The sequence below is a fragment of the Macaca thibetana genome, chromosome 12 (genome assembly GCF_024542745.1).
Source record: "Macaca thibetana thibetana isolate TM-01 chromosome 12, ASM2454274v1, whole genome shotgun sequence".
NCBI lineage: Eukaryota > Metazoa > Chordata > Mammalia > Primates > Cercopithecidae > Macaca > Macaca thibetana.
Window position 1 is genome coordinate 64,329,751 of NC_065589.1, and position 25,974 is coordinate 64,355,724.

A 25,974-nucleotide genomic window follows, 5' to 3' on the forward strand; every position below is an offset into this window, starting at 1 on the left:
TTTTACAGCTGTTCCTGATGCCCCTGGCACTCCAGAACCTAGCAACGTAACAGGCAACAGCATTACCCTGACATGGGCAAGGCCAGAATCAGATGGTGGCAGTGAAATTCAACAGTATATCCTTGAAAGAAGAGAAAAGAAAAGCACAAGATGGGTAAAAGTGATCAGTAAACGACCAATCTCCGAAACAAGATTCAAAGTCACCGGTCTGACAGAAGGCAATGAGTATGAATTCCACGTCATGGCTGAAAATGCTGCAGGAGTCGGACCTGCAAGTGGCATCTCAAGACTCATTAAATGTAGAGAGCCCGTCAACCCACCAGGTCCTCCTGCAGTGGTCAAAGTAACAGACACATCAAAGACAACTGTGAGCTTAGAATGGTCCAAACCAGTGTTTGATGGCGGCATGGAAATAATTGGGTACATTATTGAAATGTGCAAGGCCGACTTAGGAGACTGGCACAAGGTGAATGCAGAGGCATGCGTGAAAACAAGATATACAGTCACTGATCTACAAGCAGGTGAAGAATACAAATTCCGAGTTAGTGCTATCAATGGTGCTGGAAAAGGAGACAGCTGTGAAGTGACCGGCACAATTAAAGCAGTTGACCGGTTAACAGCTCCTGAGTTAGACATAGATGCAAACTTCAAACAGACTCATATTGTTAGAGCTGGGGCCAGTATTCGCCTCTTCATTGCCTACCAAGGTAGACCTACTCCTACAGCTGTGTGGAGCAAACCAGACTCTAACCTTAGCCTTCGGGCTGATATCCATACAACAGACTCCTTCAGCACCCTCACTGTGGAAAACTGCAACAGAAATGATGCAGGGAAATATACCCTTACTGTGGAAAACAACAGTGGTAGTAAGTCGATCACATTCACCGTAAAAGTGCTAGACACTCCAGGCCCACCTGGCCCAATTACCTTCAAAGATGTGACCCGGGGATCGGCTACATTGATGTGGGATGCCCCCCTTCTTGATGGTGGTGCCCGAATCCATCACTATGTGGTAGAGAAACGAGAGGCAAGTCGCCGTAGTTGGCAGGTTATCAGTGAAAAATGCACTCGACAGATCCTCAAGGTCGGTGACCTGGCAGAAGGTGTTCCATACTATTTCCGTGTTTCTGCAGTAAATGAGTATGGTGTTGGTGAGCCCTATGAAATGCCAGAACCAATTGTAGCCACAGAACAGCCTGCTCCACCTAGAAGACTTGATGTTGTTGATACTAGCAAATCCTCTGCAGTCTTAGCTTGGCTTAAACCTGAGCACGATGGAGGCAGCCGGATCACTGGCTACCTGCTTGAAATGAGACAAAAGGGATCTGACTTCTGGGTTGAAGCTGGTCACACCAAACAGCTGACTTTCACAGTAGAGCGTCTTGTTGAGAACACTGAATATGAATTCCGTGTGAAGGCCAAGAATGATGCTGGCTACAGTGAACCCAGGGAAGCCTTCTCTTCTGTCATCATTAAGGAGCCTCAAATCGAGCCCACTGCTGACCTCACTGGAATTACCAATCAGCTTATAACTTGCAAAGCAGGAAGCCCATTTACCATTGACGTACCAATCAGTGGTCGTCCCGCCCCCAAAGTAACATGGAAACTGGAAGAAATGAGACTTAAAGAGACGGATCGAGTGAGCATTACAACAACAAAAGACAGGACCACCCTGACTGTAAAGGACAGCATGAGAGGTGACTCTGGAAGATACTTCTTGACCCTGGAAAATACAGCTGGTGTTAAAACATTTACCATCACAGTTGTGGTCATTGGAAGGCCAGGTCCAGTAACCGGCCCCATTGAGGTCTCATCTGTCTCGGCTGAATCGTGTGTCCTGTCATGGGGAGAACCTAAAGATGATGGAGGCACTGAAATTACTAATTACATAGTTGAAAAGCGTGAATCGGGTACAACAGCTTGGCATCTTGTCAATTCCAGTGTCAAGCGCACTCAAATTAAAGTCACTCATCTCACAAAATACATGGAATATTCTTTCCGTGTCAGTTCAGAGAACAGATTTGGTGTCAGCAAACCTCTAGAATCAGCACCAATAGTTGCTGAACATCCATTTGGTAAGAAAAATAAAAATCCTATTTCAAAGTCTCTGTTATTAAATGTTTCCCCTGAGTTTTATAAAATTGTATTCATACTTAATACCTTTGTTTATATTTAGTCCCACCAAGTGCTCCTACCAGACCTGAGGTCTATCATGTGTCTGCCAATGCCATGTCTATTCGTTGGGAAGAACCCTACCACGATGGTGGCAGTAAAATCGTTGGCTACTGGGTTGAGAAGAAAGAACGTAACACAATTCTTTGGGTGAAAGAAAACAAAGTGCCATGCTTAGAGTGCAACTACAAAGTAACTGGTTTAGTAGAAGGACTGGAATATCAGTTCAGAACTTATGCACTCAATGCTGCAGGTGTTAGCAAGGCCAGCGAAGCTTCAAGACCTATAATGGCTCAAAATCCAGTTGGTATGTATCACAATTTAAGGGCATATTTGTTTATTATTACTGATTCTAGTAGAACTCAGAGTGGTATATTTTAACCTTATTTTTGCATCCCTTCTAGATGCACCAGGCAGACCAGAGGTGACAGATGTCACAAGATCAACAGTATCACTGATTTGGTCTGCCCCAGTGTATGATGGAGGCAGCAAGGTTGTGGGCTACATCATAGAGCGTAAGCCAGTCAGTGAGGTAGGAGACGGTCGCTGGCTGAAGTGCAACTATACCATTGTATCTGACAATTTCTTCACCGTGACTGCTCTCAGTGAAGGAGACACTTATGAGTTCCGTGTGTTAGCCAAGAATGCAGCAGGCGTAATTAGCAAAGGGTCTGAATCTACAGGCCCTGTCACTTGCCGAGATGAATACGGTAGGAAATAGTCAACATTCTCCTTTTTAAAATTATCACAATTTATGTGAAAATAAACTCTCAGATATTCATTCATATCTGTTTTGCCTACTGACAGCTCCACCCAAAGCCGAACTGGATGCCCGATTACAGGGTGATCTGGTTACCATCAGAGCAGGTTCTGATCTTGTTCTGGATGCTGCAGTTGGTGGCAAACCTGAACCCAAAATTATCTGGACCAAAGGAGACAAGGAGCTAGATCTCTGTGAAAAAGTCTCTTTGCAGTATACTGGCAAACGAGCAACTGCTGTGATCAAGTTCTGTGACAGGAGTGACACTGGAAAATACACTTTAACAGTGAAAAACGCCAGCGGGACCAAGGCCGTGTCTGTCATGGTCAAAGTGCTTGGTAAGCATGTCAAATGTTCTCACATTTATATAGCATTTTCTAGTGTGGGCAGAAAGAATGATCTTCATCATGGCTTGTCATTACACCTGTTTCAGATTCCCCTGGCCCATGTGGAAAGCTCACCGTCAGCAGAGTAACAGAGGAGAAGTGCACTTTAGCCTGGAGCCTTCCTCAGGAAGACGGAGGAGCAGAAATCACTCACTACATCGTGGAAAGACGCGAGACTAGCAGGCTCAACTGGGTGATTGTTGAAGGCGAATGCCCAACCCTATCCTATGTCGTTACCAGGCTCATCAAGAACAATGAGTACATATTCCGAGTGAGGGCAGTAAACAAATATGGCCCTGGTGTGCCTGTTGAATCAGAGCCAATTGTAGCCAGAAACTCATTCAGTGAGTATTAACACTCAAACAATTTGACAGTTGAAATGTAATAGAATCGGGGGAGGAGGGAGAAGGGCAGTCTTATTAGTAGTAATTTTGTGCAATTCTAATCATCCTTGTTTTCATAAACAGCTATTCCATCACCACCTGGCATACCTGAAGAAGTTGGGACTGGCAAAGAGCATATCATCATTCAGTGGACAAAACCTGAATCTGATGGTGGCAATGAAATCAGCAACTACCTAGTAGACAAACGTGAGAAGAAGAGCCTGCGCTGGACACGTGTCAACAAAGACTACGTCGTGTATGATACCAGGCTGAAGGTGACGAGCCTGATGGAGGGTTGTGATTACCAGTTCCGAGTGACTGCAGTGAATGCAGCTGGTAACAGTGAGCCCAGCGAAGCTTCCAACTTCATCTCATGCAGAGAACCATCATGTGAGCTCCAAGAATTATACATAAATACAATGCTCCTCAAAACTATATGACAGATAATTTTCCAACATACAAATTCTAAGAATTTGTAGAATTTATGAATGGTCTAGAAAAGCATATGCTTATTCACATGATCATAAATATAGCTTAAGTCAGAGAACATTTTAACTACTACATCTGTTAAGTTAGCAATTAGAATTGCTAAAAATTGTTACAGCATTTTCCAATTAATGGAAAAATATTCTACTATCAATATGAAAAGAATCTATTTCATAAATTTTCCTTAGAGAAAAATGCATTGTACCATTGTACTGTAACAACTGAAAAGAAAAATGGCAAAACTCCTTTTAAGAAGAGGTTTAGCAGGAACATACAGTTTCTAGTGGTTTCATAAGTTACTGACAAAATAATTGTCATAAGAGCTTCAAAAGTAAGTGGCAAATCCTTTTACAGAGTCTGAGTCCAAGAACTATAAAGGAATAGTCACTGGGACTGAATTGGGGAAGTTGAGATGAAGGGGGCCAGCCCCTCCACACCTGTGGGTATTTCTCATCAGGCGGGACAAGAGACTGAGAAAAGAAATAAGACACAGAGACAAATTATAGAGAAAGAAAAGTGGGTCCAGGTGACCAGCACTCAGCATATGGAGGACCTGCACCGGCACCGGTCTCTGAGTTCCCTCAGTTTTTATTGATTATTATTTTTCACTATCTAAGCAAGAGGAATGCGGTAGGAGAACAGGGTGATAATAACGAGAAGGTCAGCAAAAAAACATGTGAGCAAAAGAATCTATGTCATAATTAAGTTCAAGGGGAGGTACTATGCCTGGATGTGCATGTAGGTCAGATTTGTTTTTCTCCGCCCAAACATCTCAGTGGAGTAAAGAATAACAAAGCAGCACTGCTGCCAACATGTCTCGCCTCCCGCTATAGGGTGGTTTTTCTCCTATCTCAGAAGTGAACAAATGTACAACCGGGTTTTATACCGAGACATTCGGTTCCCAGGGGCAAGCAGGAGACAGTGGCTTCCTCTATCTCAACTGCAAGAGGCCTTCCTCTTTTACTAATCCTCCTCAGCACAGACCCTTCACGGGTGTTGGACTGGGGGATGGTCAAGTCTTTCCCATCCCACGAGGCCATATTTCAGACTATCACATGGGGAGAAACCTTGGACAATATCCGGCTTTCCAGGGCAGAGGTCCCTGCCGCTTTCCACAATGCATTGTGCCCCTGGTTTATCAAGACTGAAGAATGGCGATAACTTTTACCAAGCATACTGCCTGTAAACATTTTGTTAACAAGGCATATCCTGCACAGCCCTAGATCCCTTCAACCTTGATTCCATACAACCCTTGTTTCTGTGAGCTCAAGGTTGGGGCAAAGTTACAGATTAACAGAATCTCAGGGCAAAGCAATTGTTCAGAATACAGGTCAAAATGGGGTTTCTTATGTCTTCCCTTTATACATAGACACAGTAACAATCTGATCTCCCTTTCTTTTCCCTACATTGAGGAAACCAATTCCTGTATTCATTAGAAATGTATTGGTGGCAAGTGATACTAACCCAGTGAAAGATAAGCAACTAAAGAAAAGTCCCTAAGAATGGGTACTTTAAGTAATGAGCTTAGCTAACGGAGAATACACAGTGAAGCTAGCCAAAGCAGTGGGGAAGAAATATCCACTTTCCTAAAGCAATTTAATTATTAAGATAATAATATTAAATTATAATGTGGCATGCAGTGCTGTCCTACAATATCAGGAGCCTAGTTAATAAAGATTATTTTGGCGAGTGTGGACAAAGAGCAATAATGCCTTTGTGAGTCTTGAAAACAAAAAATACAAATCTCAACATTTCCTTATTTGCCTAATATCTGCATCTCACTTTTTAAATTCCATAGATACCCCTGGACCACCTTCTGCTCCAAGAGTTGTGGATACCACCAAACACAGCATTAGTTTGGCATGGACCAAACCCATGTACGATGGTGGTGCTGACATCACAGGATATGTTCTGGAAATGCAAGAGAAGGACACTGATCAGTGGTACCGAGTGCATACCAAAGCCACAATAAGAAATACTGAATTCACTGTGCCAGATCTTAAAATGGGTCAGAAATATTCCTTCAGAGTTGCTGCCGTGAACGTGAAGGGTATGAGCGAATACAGTGAATCGATTGCTGAAATTGAGCCCGTGGAAAGAATAGGTATATATCATAGAAACTTTTAGGTGAATTATTTTCTTCTCACACCTGTCCATGAATTAATTAAATTTTGTCATTAAATTTCCAGAAATACCAGATCTCGAGCTTGCAGATGATCTAAAGAAGACTGTGACCATCAGGGCTGGGGCCTCCTTGCGCTTGATGGTGTCTGTATCTGGAAGACCACCTCCTGTCATCACGTGGAGCAAGCAGGGCATTGACCTTGCAAGTCGGGCAATTATTGACACCACTGAGAGCTACTCATTGCTAATAGTGGACAAAGTTAATCGGTATGATGCTGGAAAATACACAATTGAAGCTGAAAACCAATCTGGCAAGAAATCAGCAACAGTCCTCGTTAAAGTCTATGGTAAGCATTTTACTTAAAATTGGCTATACAATGAGTAGATCCTCTAAAACAACATAGCTTGACCTATGATTGATCACCTCTCTAGAGAGGAACTATGTTGATTATATTTCCCCAAGGAAAAAAAAAAAGCTATCAGGCAAATAGGAAATATTAATCTTTCATTCTGTTTTTCAGATACTCCTGGTCCCTGTCCTTCAGTGAAAGTTAAGGAAGTATCAAGAGATTCTGTGACTATAACTTGGGAAATTCCCACGATTGATGGTGGAGCTCCAGTCAACAATTACATTGTTGAGAAGCGTGAAGCTGCCATGAGAGCATTCAAAACAGTAACTACCAAATGCAGCAAGACACTTTACAGAATTTCTGGACTTGTAGAAGGAACCATGTACTACTTCAGAGTGCTGCCAGAAAATATTTATGGCATTGGAGAACCCTGTGAAACATCTGATGCAGTACTGGTCTCAGAAGTGCCTTTGGTGCCTACAAAGCTAGAAGTGGTCGATGTCACCAAATCCACTGTTACCCTTGCCTGGGAAAAACCACTCTATGATGGTGGTAGCCGACTCACTGGATATGTTCTCGAGGCCTGCAAAGCTGGCACAGAGAGATGGATGAAGGTTGTCACCTTAAAACCCACAGTCCTAGAGCACACTGTGACTTCCTTAAATGAAGGTGAACAATACTTATTTAGAGTGAGGGCACAAAATGAGAAAGGTGTGTCAGAAGCAAGAGAGATTGTCACAGCCGTGACTGTACAAGACCTCAGAGGTATGTACCAAATAGCCAAATAATAATAATGGTAAAGTAAAATGAAAATTCAGAATTCGTAACAATTTACCATAAAAATAATGCTTCAGAATAAATACCTGATTTCTTTCCCATAGTGTTGCCAACAATCGATCTTTCTACGATGCCTCAGAAGACCATCCATGTCCCAGCTGGCAGACCAGTAGAGCTGGTGATACCTATTGCTGGCCGTCCACCTCCTGCTGCTTCCTGGTTCTTTGCTGGTTCTAAACTGAGAGAATCAGAGCGTGTCACAGTTGAAACTCACACTAAAGTAGCTAAATTAACCATCCGTGAAACCACTATCAGAGATACTGGAGAATACACACTTGAACTGAAGAATGTTACTGGAACTACTTCAGAAACCATTAAAGTTATCATTCTTGGTAAGGATGTGTGACAAAGACACAAGCAAGTTGTTGATGTTCAGTCACCCAATTTTGATTTGAAGTAAAAATTAATTTCTTGTATTTCTTCTCCTTCATAGACAAGCCTGGTCCACCAACAGGACCTATTAGGATTGATGAAATTGATGCTACATCAATTACCATTTCCTGGGAACCACCTGAATTGGACGGTGGTGCTCCATTGAGTGGTTATGTGGTAGAACAACGTGATGCTCATCGTCCAGGATGGCTGCCCGTTTCCGAATCAGTGACTAGGTCCACGTTTAAGTTTACCAGACTCACTGAAGGAAATGAGTATGTGTTCCGTGTGGCTGCAACAAACCGCTTTGGGATTGGCTCTTACTTGCAGTCTGAGGTCATAGAGTGTCGCAGCAGCATCCGTAAGTCCACAGACCCTTCTACCACTCTCTCCACCTCTGATTCGGAATGTTAACAAAAAAGAATTTGTTTTTAATGTGCCCTGATGTAAATAAAAATAGGTCACAAAATTAACCCTGTGGTCTTTCTAAGGTTTCTAAACCTCCTTTTCTCAGAGCTTTTCAACACACTTAGGCTTGATTTTTTTTTTAATCTTCACTCTTATGAAAGAGGAGGGAGTTAGGAAGAAAGGAATGGAAGGAAGAAAAGAGAGAAGGGTAGGAGGAAGAGAGGAAAGGAAGGAGGACTGGCAATGTTATAGTGAGAAAAAAATACACAGTCCATACTTAATAAATGTAGAATTGAAGAAAATGAGGAACAGCAAGGAAAGTACAAAATTAAACCTCAGCATCACCCAATATACCCATGTAACAAACCTGCACATGTACCCCTGAACCTAAAACAAAAGTCAAAATTTTTAATAAAAATAATTAGTTAATTAAATGATTTAAATTAAAATTTACAAATAGTACAAAAGTGAAACTATTGGAAAAATAGTCATGTGTCTTATATATCTTTTAAAATACCAACCAAAACCTAAGGCACACACAAATATATGAGTCATTGTTTCAATTTATCCATATTGCCATATCCTGTTAACCTCTGTCTTGTCACAGGTATTCCTGGACCCCCAGAAACATTACAGATATTTGATGTTTCCCGTGATGGTATGACACTTACTTGGTACCCACCAGAGGATGACGGTGGCTCCCAAGTGACTGGATACATTGTGGAGCGCAAAGAAGTGAGAGCAGATCGATGGGTCCGTGTAAATAAAGTACCTGTGACAATGACACGGTACCGCTCCACTGGCCTTATTGAAGGCTTAGAATATGAACACCGTGTCACAGCCATTAATGCAAGAGGGTCTGGAAAACCAAGTCGTCCTTCCAAACCCATCGTTGCCATGGATCCAATTGGTAAGTACATTTTGTATCAGTCAAGTTTGAGTTATAATTTATATGTGGGAAAATTCACCTTTTTGAAGTATACAGTTCTATGACTTTTGAAAAATGTACTGTTTTGTAATCACCACCACAATCAAAATGTGGAATACTTTTATTACCCCATAAAGTTCCCTTGTGTCCATTTGTAATCAGTCCCTTCCCCACCCCAGCTGCTCGCAATTTCTGGCAAATAATTTTTAATATTCTTCTCTGGAGTCAATTTCCACCTCTTTAAGATAAGATTCATAATATATGCTTTCTATCACAATTAACATTTTAAAACAAGTTAATATTTCTGGAAGCACTTTAAAAACTGATGATAAATGTAAGATAATAATAGTGATTAAAAATGAAGCACATTTAAGAGAAAGGAAAGTGAAAAAATGTTAAGTATTTTTAACTGATAAAATGAATAAAATTTTCTTTTTCTTTTTTTTTTTTTGAGACAGAGTCTCACTCTGTCGCCCAAGCTGGAGTGCAGTGGCATGATCTTGGCTTACTGCAACCTCTGCCTCTCAGGTTCAAGCAATTCTTCTGCCTCAGCCTTCTGAGTAGCTGGGATTACAGATGTCTGCCACCACACACGGCTAATTTTTATATTTTTAGTAGAGACGGGGTTTCACCATGTTGGCCAGGCTGGTCTTGAATTCCTGACCTCAAGTACCTGCCTACCTCGGCCTCCCAAAGTGCTGTGATTATAGGCATGAACCACCACACCCGGCCATGAATAAAATTTTCACAGGACAAAAAAACAGGCTAATGTTAACAGTCCCTGTTTCAACAACCCATTGAATTTGTTAGGTGGCAGAGCTAATTTTCCACTTTGCGGCAACTTTAACCAGTATATTGTCTTATTCTTATTCCCAGCTCCTCCAGGAAAGCCACAAAACCCAAGAGTTACTGATACAACAAGGACATCAGTTTCCCTGGCCTGGAGCGTTCCAGAAGATGAAGGAGGATCTAAAGTCACAGGCTACTTGATTGAAATGCAAAAAGTAGATCAACATGAATGGACCAAGTGTAACACCACTCCAACCAAGATTCGAGAGTATACTCTAACACACCTACCTCAGGGTGCGGAATACAGGTTCCGCATCCTAGCTTGTAATGCTGGTGGACCTGGCGAGCCTGCTGAGGTACCAGGAACAGTCAAAGTCACTGAAATGCTTGGTGAGACATATGATCATTTACTTTCTGCAATAATTGCCATAGACTTATTTCTTACTCCCCCTACCCCAAATGCTAAATTGAAACCCTACTCTTTTTTCCAGAATATCCTGATTATGAACTTGATGAAAGATACCAGGAAGGCATCTTTGTAAGGCAAGGTGGAGTCATCAGACTTACCATACCAATCAAAGGAAAACCATTCCCAATATGTAAATGGACCAAGGAAGGCCAGGATATTAGTAAGCGTGCCATGATTGCAACATCTGAAACACACACTGAGCTTGTGATCAAAGAAGCAGACAGGGGTGATTCTGGCACTTACGACCTGGTTCTGGAAAATAAATGTGGCAAGAAGGCTGTCTACATCAAGGTCAGGGTGATAGGAAGTCCCAACAGTCCAGAAGGGCCACTGGAATATGATGACATCCAAGCCCGCTCTGTGAGGGTCAGCTGGAGACCTCCTGCTGATGATGGTGGTGCTGACATCTTAGGTTACATCCTCGAGAGACGAGAAGTGCCTAAAGCCGCCTGGTATACCATTGATTCTAGAGTCCGAGGTACATCTCTGGTGGTAAAAGGCCTTAAAGAGAATGTAGAATACCATTTCCGTGTTTCAGCAGAAAACCAGTTTGGCATAAGCAAGCCCTTGAAATCTGAGGAACCAGTCATACCAAAAACACCACTGAGTAAGTGTCCTTTCAACCACAAAATTATAAACATTATTTCAGCACTTTTCTGTTTTTAAATGAAAATCATTGGCTTATAAGACTTGGGACTGTACTCTAATACATGTGTGCTTTCTACTTATATTTATAGATCCTCCAGAACCTCCAAGCAATCCTCCGGAAGTACTCGATGTAACCAAGAGTTCTGTTAGCTTGTCCTGGTCCCGGCCCAAAGATGATGGTGGTTCTCGAGTCACAGGCTACTACATTGAACGCAAAGAGACATCCACTGACAAGTGGGTCAGACACAACAAGACTCAGATCACTACCACAATGTACACTGTCACGGGGCTTGTTCCCGATGCTGAGTATCAGTTCCGAATCATTGCACAGAATGATGTTGGCCTGAGTGAGACCAGCCCTGCTTCTGAACCAGTTGTTTGCAAAGATCCATTTGGTAAGGAATTCAGAAGAAGGGGTTAAATTAAAGAAGCAAGCCATGTTTGGTCCTTTTATTTCACCAGTAAAGCTGATTCCCTTTTCATTATTTTACAATATTTCAGATAAACCAAGCCAACCAGGAGAACTTGAGATTCTTTCAATATCCAAAGATAGTGTCACTCTACAGTGGGAGAAACCTGAATGTGATGGTGGCAAAGAAATTCTTGGATATTGGGTTGAATATAGACAGTCTGGAGACAGTGCCTGGAAGAAGAGCAGTAAGGAACGTATTAAGGACAAGCAATTCACAATAGGGGGTTTGCTGGAAGCTACTGAATATGAATTCAGGGTTTTTGCTGAGAATGAGACTGGGCTGAGCAGACCTCGAAGGACTGCTATGTCTATAAAGACTAAACTCACATGTAAGTAGCCTTTGGTTCTCTACTTATGATTTACAAACTAAACAAATTAAGGCTAAATCCCCCTCTATACTAAGTAGAACCCTGGAAAGCTTTATTGGAGAGCAAGTGTTTAGAAAGAAAAGCAAGTGCACACACAGGAAATATGATAAGTTCTATAGGAAACCATTCCAAGCACATAACTTCAGCAGGAGATGTTAGATGCAGTGAACTGAGCACTTTCCTTGAGCAATTCCCTCTAATGCAATGGTTTCTTTTTTAAAATACTTCCCAACAAGATTTGAAAGGTCAACAATTGTATGCCACTTCAATGAACCTAAGTAAGGGCAAGAATACTACAGAATTATAGAGAGAATTTATAGTCCCTTAAAAGCCTATACATTATTAATTCCCTTCCAATCATAAAGGGAAAAAGTCATTCTACAGAAAATGTGACAATGTGCTCATTGAATCCCTATTTACCATATGATCCTAAGAAAATCACTTCAAAGAGTTTTTAAGAATTAGGCTAATATGTAAATCATGGTATGTGTTAGTAAATAAGGTAAATTCATTCCTGATATACAAGGACAAAGGATTACAGATTGAGTAGTAACAATCACTTAATATTATCTTTCATATCGTTCAGCTGGAGAGGCCCCAGGAATACGCAAAGAAATGAAGGATGTTACCACCAAATTGGGTGAAGCTGCTCAACTCTCATGCCAGATTGTTGGAAGGCCTCTTCCTGACATTAAATGGTACAGATTTGGTAAAGAGCTCATACAAAGCCGGAAATACAAAATGTCTTCAGATGGACGCACACACACTCTTACAGTAATGACAGAGGAACAGGAAGATGAAGGTGTTTATACCTGCATAGCCACCAATGAGGTTGGAGAAGTAGAAACCAGTAGTAAGCTTCTCCTGCAAGCAACACCACAGTTCCATCCTGGTTACCCACTGAAAGAGAAATATTATGGAGCTGTGGGTTCTACACTTCGGCTTCATGTTATGTACATTGGTCGTCCAGTACCTGCCATGACTTGGTTCCATGGTCAGAAACTTTTGCAAAACTCAGAAAACATTACTATTGAAAACACTGAGCACTATACTCATCTTGTCATGAAGAACGTCCAACGTAAGACTCATGCTGGGAAATACAAAGTCCAGCTCAGCAATGTTTTCGGAACAGTTGATGCCATCCTTGATGTGGAAATACAAGGTATTTTATTTTTATTTTCAGTGCTTTTTATTTTTAAAGAAAAAAAAAATCTCAAAAACACACTATGAAAATCACTACAATTGTATTTTCCCCCAACAGATAAACCAGACAAACCTACAGGACCAATTGTGATCGAAGCTCTATTGAAGAACTCTGCAGTGATCAGCTGGAAACCACCCGCAGATGATGGAGGCTCCTGGATCACCAACTATGTGGTGGAAAAATGTGAGGCCAAGGAGGGGGCTGAATGGCAATTGGTGTCTTCAGCCATCTCAGTGACAACCTGTAGAATTGTGAACCTCACAGAAAATGCTGGCTATTACTTCCGGGTTTCAGCTCAGAACACTTTCGGCATCAGTGAACCTCTAGAAGTGTCCTCAGTTGTGATCATTAAGAGTCCATTTGGTGAGTACAACCTGATTTCCATATCTTCCTATGGTAAAGTTCCATCTTTGTATGAAATTCTTTTAAACAGAAAGAAATTTTGAAAGGAAATAGCAAAGATTCAGATAAAGTACAAGTGCCTTTACTTTCATTTTAATTGAATGTTTGCATATCTAAAAGGAGAAATATATATCCTAACCCCTTTTTAAAAATACAACTTTGGTTTTTGATATGTCTTAGTATAAAGTAACCAATTTCATTTTTCTGGAATACCTATTTTTTAATAAAATTTTGGACTCATAACATTCTTTTCTTAAATAAATAAGCTTTAATAAAGCTGCCTGTTTCATCTCATGACTTAAATCTTTTGGTTTTTTTAATAGAAAAGCCAGGTGCTCCTGGCAAACCAACTATTACTGCTGTCACAAAAGATTCTTGTGTTGTGGCTTGGAAGCCACCTGTCAGTGATGGAGGTGCAAAGATTAGAAATTACTACCTTGAGAAGCGCGAGAAGAAGCAGAATAAATGGATTTCTGTGACAACAGAAGAAATTCGAGAAACTGTCTTTTCGGTGAAAAACCTTATTGAAGGTCTTGAATATGAGTTCCGTGTGAAATGTGAAAACCTAGGTGGGGAAAGTGAATGGAGTGAAATATCAGAACCCATCACTCCCAAATCTGATGTTCCAATTCAGGCACCACACTTTAAAGAGGAACTGAGAAATCTAAATGTCAGATATCAGAGCAATGCTACTTTGGTCTGCAAAGTGACTGGTCATCCAAAACCTATCGTGAAATGGTACAGACAAGGCAAAGAAATCATTGCAGATGGATTAAAATATAGGATTCAAGAATTTAAGGGTGGCTATCACCAGCTCATCATTGCAAGTGTCACAGATGATGATGCCACAGTTTACCAAGTCAGAGCTACCAACCAAGGGGGATCTGTGTCTGGCACTGCCTCCTTGGAAGTGGAAGGTAAAAATATATTATCATCAATTTGAGGCTAAATGAGTTATTAACTTGGGGGGTGCAGGTTATTGCACTTAAACAGATATTGTTAGGTGTTGCTAAATTATATTCTTATTTTTTTCTGATACAGTTCCAGCTAAGATACACTTACCTAAAACTCTTGAAGGCATGGGAGCAGTTCATGCTCTCCGAGGTGAAGTGGTCAGCATCAAGATTCCTTTCAGTGGCAAACCAGATCCTGTGATCACCTGGCAGAAAGGACAAGATCTCATTGACAATAATGGCCACTACCAAGTTATTGTCACAAGATCCTTCACATCACTTGTTTTCCCCAATGGGGTAGAGAGAAAAGATGCTGGTTTCTATGTGGTCTGTGCTAAAAACAGATTTGGAATTGATCAGAAGACAGTTGAACTGGATGTGGCTGATGTTCCTGACCCACCCAGAGGAGTCAAAGTTAGTGATGTCTCACGAGATTCTGTCAACTTAACATGGACTGAGCCGGCCTCTGATGGTGGCAGCAAAATCACCAACTACATTGTTGAAAAATGTGCAACTACTGCAGAAAGATGGCTTCGTGTAGGACAAGCCCGAGAAACACGTTATACTGTGATCAACTTATTTGGAAAAACAAGTTACCAGTTCCGGGTAATAGCTGAAAATAAATTTGGTCTGAGCAAGCCTTCTGAGCCTTCAGAACCAACCATAACCAAAGAAGATAAGACCAGAGCTATGAACTATGATGAAGAGGTAGATGAAACCAGGGAAGTCTCCATGACTAAAGCATCTCACTCTTCAACCAAGGAACTCTATGAGAAATATATGATTGCTGAAGATCTTGGGCGTGGTGAGTTTGGAATTGTCCACCGTTGTGTTGAAACATCCTCAAAGAAGACATACATGGCCAAATTTGTTAAAGTCAAAGGGACTGATCAGGTTTTGGTAAAGAAGGAAATTTCCATTCTGAATATTGCTAGGCATAGAAACATCTTATACCTCCATGAATCATTTGAAAGCATGGAAGAATTAGTTATGATCTTTGAGTTTATATCAGGACTTGACATATTTGAGCGCATTAACACAAGTGCTTTTGAACTTAATGAAAGAGAAATTGTAAGTTATGTTCACCAGGTCTGTGAAGCACTTCAGTTCTTACACAGTCATAATATTGGACACTTTGACATTAGACCAGAAAATATCATTTACCAAACCAGAAGAAGCTCTACCATTAAAATAATAGAATTTGGTCAAGCCCGTCAGCTGAAACCAGGGGACAACTTCAGGCTTCTATTCACTGCCCCAGAATACTATGCACCTGAAGTCCACCAGCATGATGTTGTCAGCACAGCCACAGACATGTGGTCACTTGGAACACTGGTATATGTGCTATTGAGTGGTATCAACCCATTCCTGGCTGAAACTAACCAACAGATCATTGAGAATATCATGAATGCTGAATATACTTTCGATGAAGAAGCATTCAAAGAGATTAGCCTTGAAGCCATGGATTTTGTTGACCGGTTGTTAGTGAAAGAGAGAAAATCTCGCATGACAGCATCAGAGGCTCTCCAGCACCCATGGTTGAAGCAGAAGATAGAAAGAGTCAGTACTAAAGTTATCAGAACATTAAAACACCGGCGTTATTACCACACCCTGATCAAGAAAGACCTCAACATGGTTGTGTCAGCAGCCCGGATCTCCTGTGGTGGTGCAATTCGATCTCAGAAGGGAGTGAGTGTTGCTAAAGTTAAAGTAGCATCCATTGAAATTGGCCCAGTTTCTGGGCAGATAATGCATGCAGTTGGTGAAGAAGGAGGACATGTCAAATATGTATGCAAAATTGAAAATTATGATCAGTCTACCCAAGTGACTTGGTACTTCGGTGTCCGACAGCTGGAGAACAGTGAGAAATATGAAATCACCTATGAAGATGGAGTGGCCATCCTCTATGTCAAAGACATTACCAAATTTGATGATGGTACCTACCGATGCAAAGTAGTCAATGACTACGGTGAAGACAGTTCTTATGCAGAGCTATTTGTTAAAGGTGTGAGAGAAGTCTATGACTATTACTGCCGTAGAACCATGAAGAAAATTAAGCGCAGAACAGATACAATGAGACTCCTGGAAAGGCCACCAGAATTTACCCTGCCTCTCTATAATAAGACAGCTTATGTAGGTGAAAATGTCCGGTTTGGAGTAACTATAACTGTCCACCCAGAGCCTCGTGTAACATGGTATAAATCAGGTCAGAAAATCAAACCAGGTGACGATGACAAGAAGTACACATTTGAGTCAGACAAGGGTCTTTACCAATTAACAATCAACAGTGTCACTACAGATGATGACGCTGAATATACTGTTGTGGCAAGGAACAAATACGGTGAAGACAGCTGTAAAGCAAAGCTGACGGTAACCCTACACCCACCTCCATCAGACAGTACCTTAAGACCCATGTTCAAAAGGTTACTGGCAAATGCAGAATGCCAAGAAGGCCAAAGTGTCTGCTTTGAGATCAGAGTGTCTGGCATCCCCCCACCAACATTAAAATGGGAGAAAGATGGTCAGCCACTGTCCCTTGGACCTAACATTGAAATTATCCATGAAGGCTTGGATTATTATGCTCTGCACATCAGGGACACTTTGCCTGAAGACACAGGTTATTATAGAGTCACAGCCACTAACACAGCTGGGTCCACCAGCTGCCAGGCTCACCTACAAGTGGAACGCCTGAGGTACAAGAAACAGGAATTCAAGAGTAGGGAGGAGCATGAGCGACACGTACAAAAACAAATTGACAAAACCCTCAGAATGGCTGAAATTCTTTCTGGAACTGAAAGTGTGCCACTGACACAGGTAGCTAAAGAGGCTCTGAGAGAAGCTTCCATCCTTTACAAACCAGCTGTAAGCACCAAGACTGTAAAAGGGGAATTCAGACTTGAGACAGAGGAAAAGAAAGAGGAGAGAAAACTCCGGATGCCTTATGATGTACCAGAGCCACGCAAGTACAAGCAGACTACCATAGAAGAAGACCAACACATCAAGCAGTTCGTGCCCATGTCTGACATGAAGTGGTATAAAAAGATACGTGATCAGTATGAAATGCCTGGGAAACTTGACAGAGTTGTACAGAAACGACCCAAGCGCATCCGCCTTTCAAGATGGGAACAGTTCTATGTGATGCCTCTTCCACGCATTACGGATCAATACAGACCTAGATGGCGTATTCCTAAACTGTCCCAAGATGATCTTGAGATAGTGAGACCAGCCCGCCGGCGTACACCTTCTCCTGATTATTACTTTTACTACCGACCTAGAAGACGTTCTCTTGGAGACATCTCTGATGAAGAATTACTCCTCCCCATTGATGACTACTTAGCAATGAAAAGAACAGAGGAAGAGAGGCTGCGTCTTGAAGAAGAGCTTGAATTAGGTTTTTCAGCTTCACCCCCAAGCCGAAGCCCTCCACGCTTTGAGCTTTCTAGCCTACGTTACTCTTCACCACAAGCTCATGTCAAGGTGGAGGAAACAAGAAAAGACTTCAGGTATTCAACCTATCACATCCCAACGAAGGCTGAAGCTAGTACAAGTTATGCAGAACTGAGGGAACGGCATGCCCAGGCTGCGTACAGACAGCCAAAGCAACGGCAAAGAATCATGGCTGAGAAGGAGGATGAAGAGTTGCTTCGCCCAGTTACGACCACCCAGCGTCTCTCAGAATACAAAAGCGAACTTGACTACATGTCAAAGGAGGAAAAGTCTAGAAAGAAATCAAGGCGACAAAGAGAAGTGACAGAAATAACAGAAATTGAGGAAGAATACGAAATCTCAAAACGTGCTCAAAGAGAATCATCCTCATCCGCATCTAGACTACTGAGACGACGGCGCTCCCTGTCTCCAACTTATATTGAGTTAATGAGGCCGGTGTCTGAGCTGATCCGGTCACGTCCACAACCGGCTGAGGAATACGAAGATGACACAGAAAGACGGTCACCTACTCCAGAAAGAACTCGCCCACGATCCCCCAGCCCTGTGTCCAGTGAGAGATCACTCTCGAGATTTGAGAGGTCTGCAAGATTTGATATCTTTTCCAGGTATGAGTCCATGAAAGCTGCTTTAAAAACTCAGAAGACATCAGAAAGGAAGTATGAAGTTTTGAGTCAGCAGCCTTTCACACTGGACCATGCCCCTCGAATCACATTGAGAATGCGCTCACACAGGGTACCATGTGGCCAAAATACACGTTTTATTTTAAATGTTCAGTCTAAGCCAACTGCTGAGGTTAAATGGTACCACAATGGTGTGGAACTCCAAGAAAGCAGTAAGATTCATTACACCAACATGAGTGGAGTTCTGACCCTGGAAATTCTGGACTGTCATATTGATGACAGTGGAACCTACCGTGCTGTGTGCACCAACTACAAGGGCGAAGCTTCTGACTATGCAACATTGGACGTAACAGGAGGGGATTATACCACCTATGCTTCCAGGCGCAGAGATGAAGAGGTCCCCAGATCTGTTTTCCCTGAGCTGACAAGAACAGAGGCATATGCTGTTTCATCATTTAAGAAAACATCTGAGATGGAAGCTTCGTCTTCTGTCAGGGAAGTGAAATCACAGATGACAGAGACAAGGGAAAGTCTCTCCTCATATGAACACCATGCATCTGCAGAAATGAAAAGTGCTGCATTAGAAGAAAAGTCGCTGGAAGAAAAATCCACAACCAGAAAGATCAAGACAACTTTGGCGGCAAGAATTCTAACAAAGCCACGGTCCATGACTGTCCACGAGGGCGAGTCTGCAAGGTTTTCTTGTGACACCGATGGTGAGCCGGTACCAACTGTGACCTGGCTGCGTAAAGGACAAGTGCTAAGTACTTCTGCCCGCCACCAAGTGACCACCACAAAGTACAAATCAACCTTTGAGATCTCTTCAGTTCAGGCTTCCGATGAGGGCAATTACAGCGTGGTGGTAGAAAACAGTGAAGGGAAACAAGAAGCAGAGTTCACTCTGACTGTTCAAAAGGCCAGGGTAACTGAAAAGGCTGTGACATCACCACCAAGAGTCAAATCCCCAGAGCCTCAGGTGAAATCCCCAGAAGCAGTTAAATCTCCAAAACGAGTGAAATCTCCAGAACCTTCTCACCCCAAAGCCGTATCACCCACAGAGACAAAAACAACATCAACAGAGAAAGTTCAGCACCTCCCAGTCTCTGCCCCACCAAAGATTACTCAGTTCCTGAAAGCAGAAGCTTCTAAAGAGATTGCAAAGCTGACCTGTGTGGTTGAAAGCAGTGTATTAAGTGCAAAAGAGGTCACCTGGTATAAAGATGGCAAGAAACTGAAGGAAAATGGGCATTTCCAGTTTCATTATTCAGCAGATGGTACCTATGAGCTCAAAATCCATAACCTCACTGAATCTGATCAAGGAGAATATGTTTGTGAGATTTCTGGTGAAGGTGGAACATCTAAAACCAACTTCCAATTTGTGGGGCAAGCCTTTAAGAGTATCCATGAGAAGGTATCAAAAATATCAGAAACTAAGAAATCAGATCAGAAAACCACTGAGTCAACAGAAACCAGAAAAACTGAACCAAAAGCTCCTGAACCAATTTCCTCAAAACCAGTAATTGTTACTGGGTTGCATGATACAACTGTTTCTTCAGACAGTGTTGCTAAATTTGCAGTTAAAGCTACTGGAGAACCCCGGCCAACTGTCATCTGGACAAAAGATGGAAAGGTAACCAGTTCTTAAATGTCTCTTACTTTTATCTTCTAAAATATTTTATCTCCTAAATTCAGCTTCCCAAAAAACACTTAAAATGAAATCACTTTTTAAAGCGCAAATCATTTGCATTCTACAGGCTATTACACAAGGAGGTAAATATAAACTCTCTGAAGACAAGGGAGGGTTCCTCTTAGAAATTCACAAGACTGATACTTCTGACAGTGGACTTTATACTTGTACGGTAAAAAATTCAGCTGGATCTGTGTCCTCTAGCTGCAAATTAACAATAAAAGGTAGGTTGGCTTTTGTTTTTACCCACATTTTTTCAGAAGATAATATTAGGGAAATATTTTCAAACATCCCCCCTTATATACACATACAAGAAAGTATTAAAATAAAATTATTTTCCTAATTCCAGAATGCAATTTGTACACCAAAGTAGAAACACACATTTGAAGTTAGCATATGCTTTTCTATGAGCATAAAAAGCAGTTATTAAGTACCTTATTATATATGGTATTATATAAGATTCTATAGTGTCAGCCCCTGCTCCCAGGAATATTTAAGAATAAAGTCAGTGAATATACAAAATGGCACTGCTTGCCTAAACCTTCACAGTTGCTAATTGTCCAAAGCAGTACAAAGTTAATTAAAGAACTATTTCTGTTTTACCAATTAAAATTAGTTTGCTTTCATTTCAGTCTTCTGAAAGATAATTTAATGTTTTGGTTACTCAAAATCTCCCAAATCCACTTATCTCCTAAATCCTTTGACTATTCTTTTCAAGACTTTTTTCCTTAAGTCATAGGAATCATCTTTGGTTCAGTTTAGTTTAAGGACTCATTACACTGATTTCAAAAGTCACACATGACAATTTTCCAAAAGTGTAACTGAGAAAGTATTAGGTATTACCTACACTGCATGAAGTTGACTTTTTTCTTTGTATGTTTTTCACATGCAGAATCTAGAAGAGTAAAAGGTGGGGGTCTCTTTCTAATTAAGTTTGCCTTACAGAGGTTTCTTTTTTAGCTGTAAAAGATACTGAGGCACAGAAAGTCTCTACACAAAAGACTTCTGAAATTACATCTCAGAAGAAAGCTGTTGTCCAAGAGGAAATTTCCCAAAAAGCCCTAATGTCTGAAGAAATTAAGATGTCAGAGGCAAAATCTCAAGAAAAGTTAGCCCTCAAAGAGGAAGCTTCAAAGGTCTTGATTTCCGAAGAAGTCAAGAAATCAGCAGCAACCTCCCTGGAAAAATCCATTGTCCATGAGGAAATCACTAAAACATCACAGGCATCAGAAGAAATCAGAACTCATGCTGAGATTAAAGCATTTTCTACTCAGATGAGCATAAATGAAGGTCAAAGAGTGGTTTTAAAAGCCAACATTGCTGGTGCCACTGATGTGAAATGGGTACTGAATGGCATAGAGCTTACCAACTCTGAGGAGTACCGATATGGTGTCTCAGGCAGCGATCAGACCCTCACCATCAAGCAAGCTAGTCACAGAGATGAAGGAATCCTCACCTGCATAGGCAAAACCAAGGAAGGAATCGTCAAGTGTCAATATGATTTGATGCTGAGCAAAGAACTCTCAGATGCTCCAGCCTTCATCTCCCAGCCTAGATCTCAAAATATTAATGAAGGACAAAATGTTCTCTTTACTTGTGAAATCAGTGGCGAGCCATCCCCTGAAATCGAATGGTTTAAAAACAACCTGCCAGTAAGTTTAATTATGAATATATTATTGAAGAAAAAACTAAAATACCATGTCTTCCACATCTAAAGAACTTCAACATTTCCTTTCTTTTTCCTTCGTCTTAGATTTCTGTTTCTTCAAATGTCAGCATAAGTCGCTCCAGAAACATATACTCTCTTGAAATCCGAAATGCATCAGTCAGCGACAGTGGAAAGTACACAATTAAGGCCAAAAATTTCCGTGGCCAGTGTTCAGCTACAGCTTCCTTAACGGTCCTTCGTAAGTATCTCCTCACCATTCTTCCTTACATGCTTAAGGCCTTTAGATGGGTTTTTTTGCCTCTCTTTCAAGCACAGAAAACTCTAAGAAGCCTTATTAAATTCCATGTGAAAGAGGGACAGCCATCCGATGTGAATTCATTCTTGCAGTCAAACTTTCTTTATAGTTACACAGAAACTTGGATAGATTACATTTCAAAGTAAAGCTACCAACTGCCCTGTAACATTTATTTTCAGGACGCACAATATGTCAATTACTTTCTATATGACTAATCATTTTTTTCCTGGTGATTCCTAGCACCTGCATGTAATGTAATGATAGAAATATAAGGATTCATGTTTTGGAGACATTGAGCTAGCTCTTGACAAATGTATGTATATATGTATTTGCTTATGCTTCAACAGCAAATTGTTTGGGTTATGCTGCTGTGCGTGTGTTGAAGTTTCCATTTCTGTAAGTCAGCGTCATATGTCACCAATTAACCAGATGTCATTGATGTTCACTGTGTATCTGCTATGCTCCACAGCTCTAGTTGAAGAACCTTCCAGAGAGGTAGTATTGAGAACAAGTGGTGACACAAGCTTGCAAGGAAGCTTCTCGTCTCAGTCAGTCCAAATGTCTGCCTCCAAGCAGGAGGCCTCCTTCAGCAGTTTCAGCAGCAGCAGTGCTAGCAGCATGACTGAGATGAAATTTGCAAGCATGTCTGCCCAAAGCATGTCCTCCATGCAAGAGTCCTTTGTAGAAATGAGTTCCAGCAGCTTTATGGGAAAATCTAGTATGACACAACTGGAAAGTTCAACTAGTAAAATGCTTAAAGCAGGCATAAGAGGTGAGCAATAAAATTACCGGTAGAGGTAGACAAGCCAAGTAACATGGTGTAGTCTTTAGTACACACAATTCAGTAGAAAGCAAATCTTTATTTTTTTCAGTGATTCTAAGACTTTTTTTGTCATTGTTCCATAAAGGAATTCCGCCTAAAATTGAAGCTCTTCCATCTGATATCAGCATTGATGAAGGCAAAGTTCTAACAGTAGCCTGTGCTTTCACGGGTGAGCCTACCCCAGAAGTAACATGGTCCTGTGGTGGAAGAAAAATTCACAATCAAGAACAACAGGGGAGGTTCCACATTGAAAACACAGATGACCTGACAACGCTGATCATCATGGACGTACAGAAACAAGATGGTGGACTTTATACCCTGAGTTTAGGGAATGAATTTGGATCTGACTCTGCCACTGTGAATATACATATTCGATCCATTTAAGAGGGCCTGTGCCCTTATACTCTACACTCATTCTTAACTTTCTGCAAACGTTTCACATGGACTAATCTTTCTGATCTGTAAATATTTAAAGAAAAAAAAAGTAGTTTTGTATCAACCTAAATGAGTCAAAGTTCAAAAATATTCATTTCAATCTTTTCATAATTGTTGACCTAAGAATATTATACATTTGCTAGTGACATGTACATACTGTATATAGCCGGATTAACGGTTATAAAGTTTTGTACCATTTATTTTATGACATTTTACAATGTAACTTTTGAAACTAACTGTTGGTAGGAGAAAGTTTCTTATGGAACGAATACCCTGCTCAACATTTAATCAATCTTTGTGCCTCAACATACTGTTGATGTCTAAGTATGCCTCAGTGGGTTGAGAAATTCCCCACTGAAGATGTCCTGTCCACCTAAAAGAGAATGATGCTGTGCACATCACTTGATATGTGCACCAATACCTATTGAATCAGAAATGTAAGGCATTGGTGATGTTTGCATTTACCCTCCTGTAAGCAACACTTTAATGTCTTACATTTTCTCTGATGATGTCACACAAAATTATCATGACAAATATTACCAGAGCAAAGTGTAACGGCCAACACTTTGTTCGCTCATTTTACACTGTCTCTGACATAAGGAGTGCCTGAATAGCTTGGAAAAGTAACATCTCCTGGCCATCCCTTCATTTAACCAAGCTATTCAAGTATTCCTATGCCAGAGCAGTGCCAACTCTTGGAGGTCCCAGGGTGCAGCCAATGCCTTTGTGTGGTAGTTCTAAATTTTAATTGCACCTGAAAAACCTGGGCACCTAAGCAATGAGCCACAGCAAAAACTAAAGAACAACAACAAAATAAAGCTGTCGTTAAATTTTAAACAACAATATTACTAATTGCCCAAAATGTCAATTTGATGTAGTTCTTTTCATGCAAGTATAAATTCAATTGTTAGTTATAATTGTTGGACCTCCTTGAGATAGTAACAACAAAATAAAGCAAGCTATCTGCACCTCAAAATGTGTGGCTGGTTGTTTTCTGTGAAATTCTGGGGTGGGGAAGTATGCACCTTCAAGTATCACAAAAACAATCATAGATAGATAAGGCAACTCAAGTTGAAAACAGCCCATACTATAAGTTCTTTTAAGCAAATGTTTAAATTATCGTGTTAGATGTATTCAGCAATTTTGTTTAAAAAGCCTAGATATAGTTCTCATGGATATATTTATCCCCAAAAATTTATCTTCTAAATATATCAAGAAAAATATTTTTAGGAGAGCTGATTCAACTCGGAATCAGCTGTGATTCAATATCTTTGATGGATTTTGACCATTTACAATTTCACAATCTTTTGTGCTAAACACCACAGGGAACAATACAAAGATGATTAACACGGTATAGATACAGTCCCTCAAAGAGCATAGTGAACAGAAAAGGACAATTTCAGGGAAAATGATCAGTTGTGCATCTGAGTCTATATTGGCTACTGCAAGTCCAAATTGAGACAAAACAAATAAAGGACCTCAGAACTAAAGAACTATTTTATTACCAAGTCTATATCAGTTGTTTTAAAAGCATGGTAGAATGACAGTATATGCAAGATTGACACTATTTTAAATAGTGTCATTCTACTACGCTTTTTAAACAACTGATCTAGACTTGGTAATAAAATAATGCGAAAAATATCTGTATTTGTCCACTTCAATTTGCTAACCATAAGCCTATGATGTTATTTGCCTAAATTGACCGCCTTAATGTAAGTACAGGTGACCAAAGTTGAAGCAAATGTACTGTCAGTTTTCATTCTCCAGAGGAAGATCCTGGGTCTTCACCAATTTATTCAGCAAGTTTTCTGTCTGAAGTCAGATTCCCTAAAAGCGGAGCCTGAGACGGGGATTCTTGTCTCAGTAGTTCTTTGAGGGATTATTACTCTCAGGGAAAAAGGGAATGGGGCAACCGGCAGATAGGGCAGAGGAAGAAAGCTCAGCAAGAATGGGGCCTCGGCAAAAGCCTCAGCCAGATCTAACAGGGAGCATCAATTATACCACAGAGTTGGTACCATCTAGGAGCAAGGGGGCTGACATTTTGTACTCCCTTACCAACCAGTCAATGGCTACAGGCTATAAGCTGAGGGGCTGAGGAGGCATGGAAGAGGGAAATAACCTTCCCAAGTGAAGAGGGGTGCCTGTTGGCCAGGTCAATTCTCCACGTACTAGGGCAGCCAAACAGTGAACAATCAAGAAATCGATTGAAGAATACACATTCCCTCGATATCTGAGTGATGCCAACATAAACCACTACATCATCTTACAATGTTAAATGCCTATTCTTACCTTAATATGAGAGGCAGAACTGGCTAGGTGATGCCTAAGGATGATTCCCAGCCTTGACATGCTAGTATTCTTACATATCCTATCCGTGGCTGATATAGTCTGTGCTGACGAAAATTCCAAAACCGAGGACAGGATTTCGCACTTGCTGCAGTTGCGGCTCGCAGGCGCTGAGATCCAATTTGGGCCTGGGAGAGTGGG

At 41.1% G+C, this 25,974-nt stretch overlaps 1 protein-coding gene across 1 annotated transcript in view; it reads left to right on the forward strand.

Annotated features, from left to right (window-relative positions):
• TTN (titin) overlaps window positions 1-24,463 on the forward strand; it is a 273,451-nt gene extending 248,988 nt beyond the window's left edge. Inside the window, exons 320-344 of the mRNA XM_050750513.1 lie at window positions 9-2,075; window positions 2,177-2,479; window positions 2,577-2,882; window positions 2,980-3,270; window positions 3,366-3,662; window positions 3,786-4,091; window positions 5,986-6,291; window positions 6,377-6,658; window positions 6,833-7,426; window positions 7,543-7,830; window positions 7,932-8,231; window positions 8,886-9,188; window positions 10,083-10,385; window positions 10,487-11,071; window positions 11,202-11,507; window positions 11,614-11,913; window positions 12,539-13,114; window positions 13,214-13,519; window positions 13,882-14,475; window positions 14,600-20,208; window positions 20,333-20,489; window positions 21,226-21,917; window positions 22,019-22,172; window positions 22,699-23,001; window positions 23,138-24,463. Of these exons, the coding sequence (XP_050606470.1) occupies window positions 9-2,075; window positions 2,177-2,479; window positions 2,577-2,882; window positions 2,980-3,270; window positions 3,366-3,662; window positions 3,786-4,091; window positions 5,986-6,291; window positions 6,377-6,658; window positions 6,833-7,426; window positions 7,543-7,830; window positions 7,932-8,231; window positions 8,886-9,188; window positions 10,083-10,385; window positions 10,487-11,071; window positions 11,202-11,507; window positions 11,614-11,913; window positions 12,539-13,114; window positions 13,214-13,519; window positions 13,882-14,475; window positions 14,600-20,208; window positions 20,333-20,489; window positions 21,226-21,917; window positions 22,019-22,172; window positions 22,699-23,001; window positions 23,138-23,436 (15,827 nt within the window). The 3' untranslated portion in view covers window positions 23,437-24,463. The remainder of the gene's footprint in view (window positions 1-8; window positions 2,076-2,176; window positions 2,480-2,576; window positions 2,883-2,979; window positions 3,271-3,365; window positions 3,663-3,785; window positions 4,092-5,985; window positions 6,292-6,376; window positions 6,659-6,832; window positions 7,427-7,542; window positions 7,831-7,931; window positions 8,232-8,885; window positions 9,189-10,082; window positions 10,386-10,486; window positions 11,072-11,201; window positions 11,508-11,613; window positions 11,914-12,538; window positions 13,115-13,213; window positions 13,520-13,881; window positions 14,476-14,599; window positions 20,209-20,332; window positions 20,490-21,225; window positions 21,918-22,018; window positions 22,173-22,698; window positions 23,002-23,137) is intronic.
• The last annotated feature ends 1,511 nt before the right edge of the window (window positions 24,464-25,974 follow it).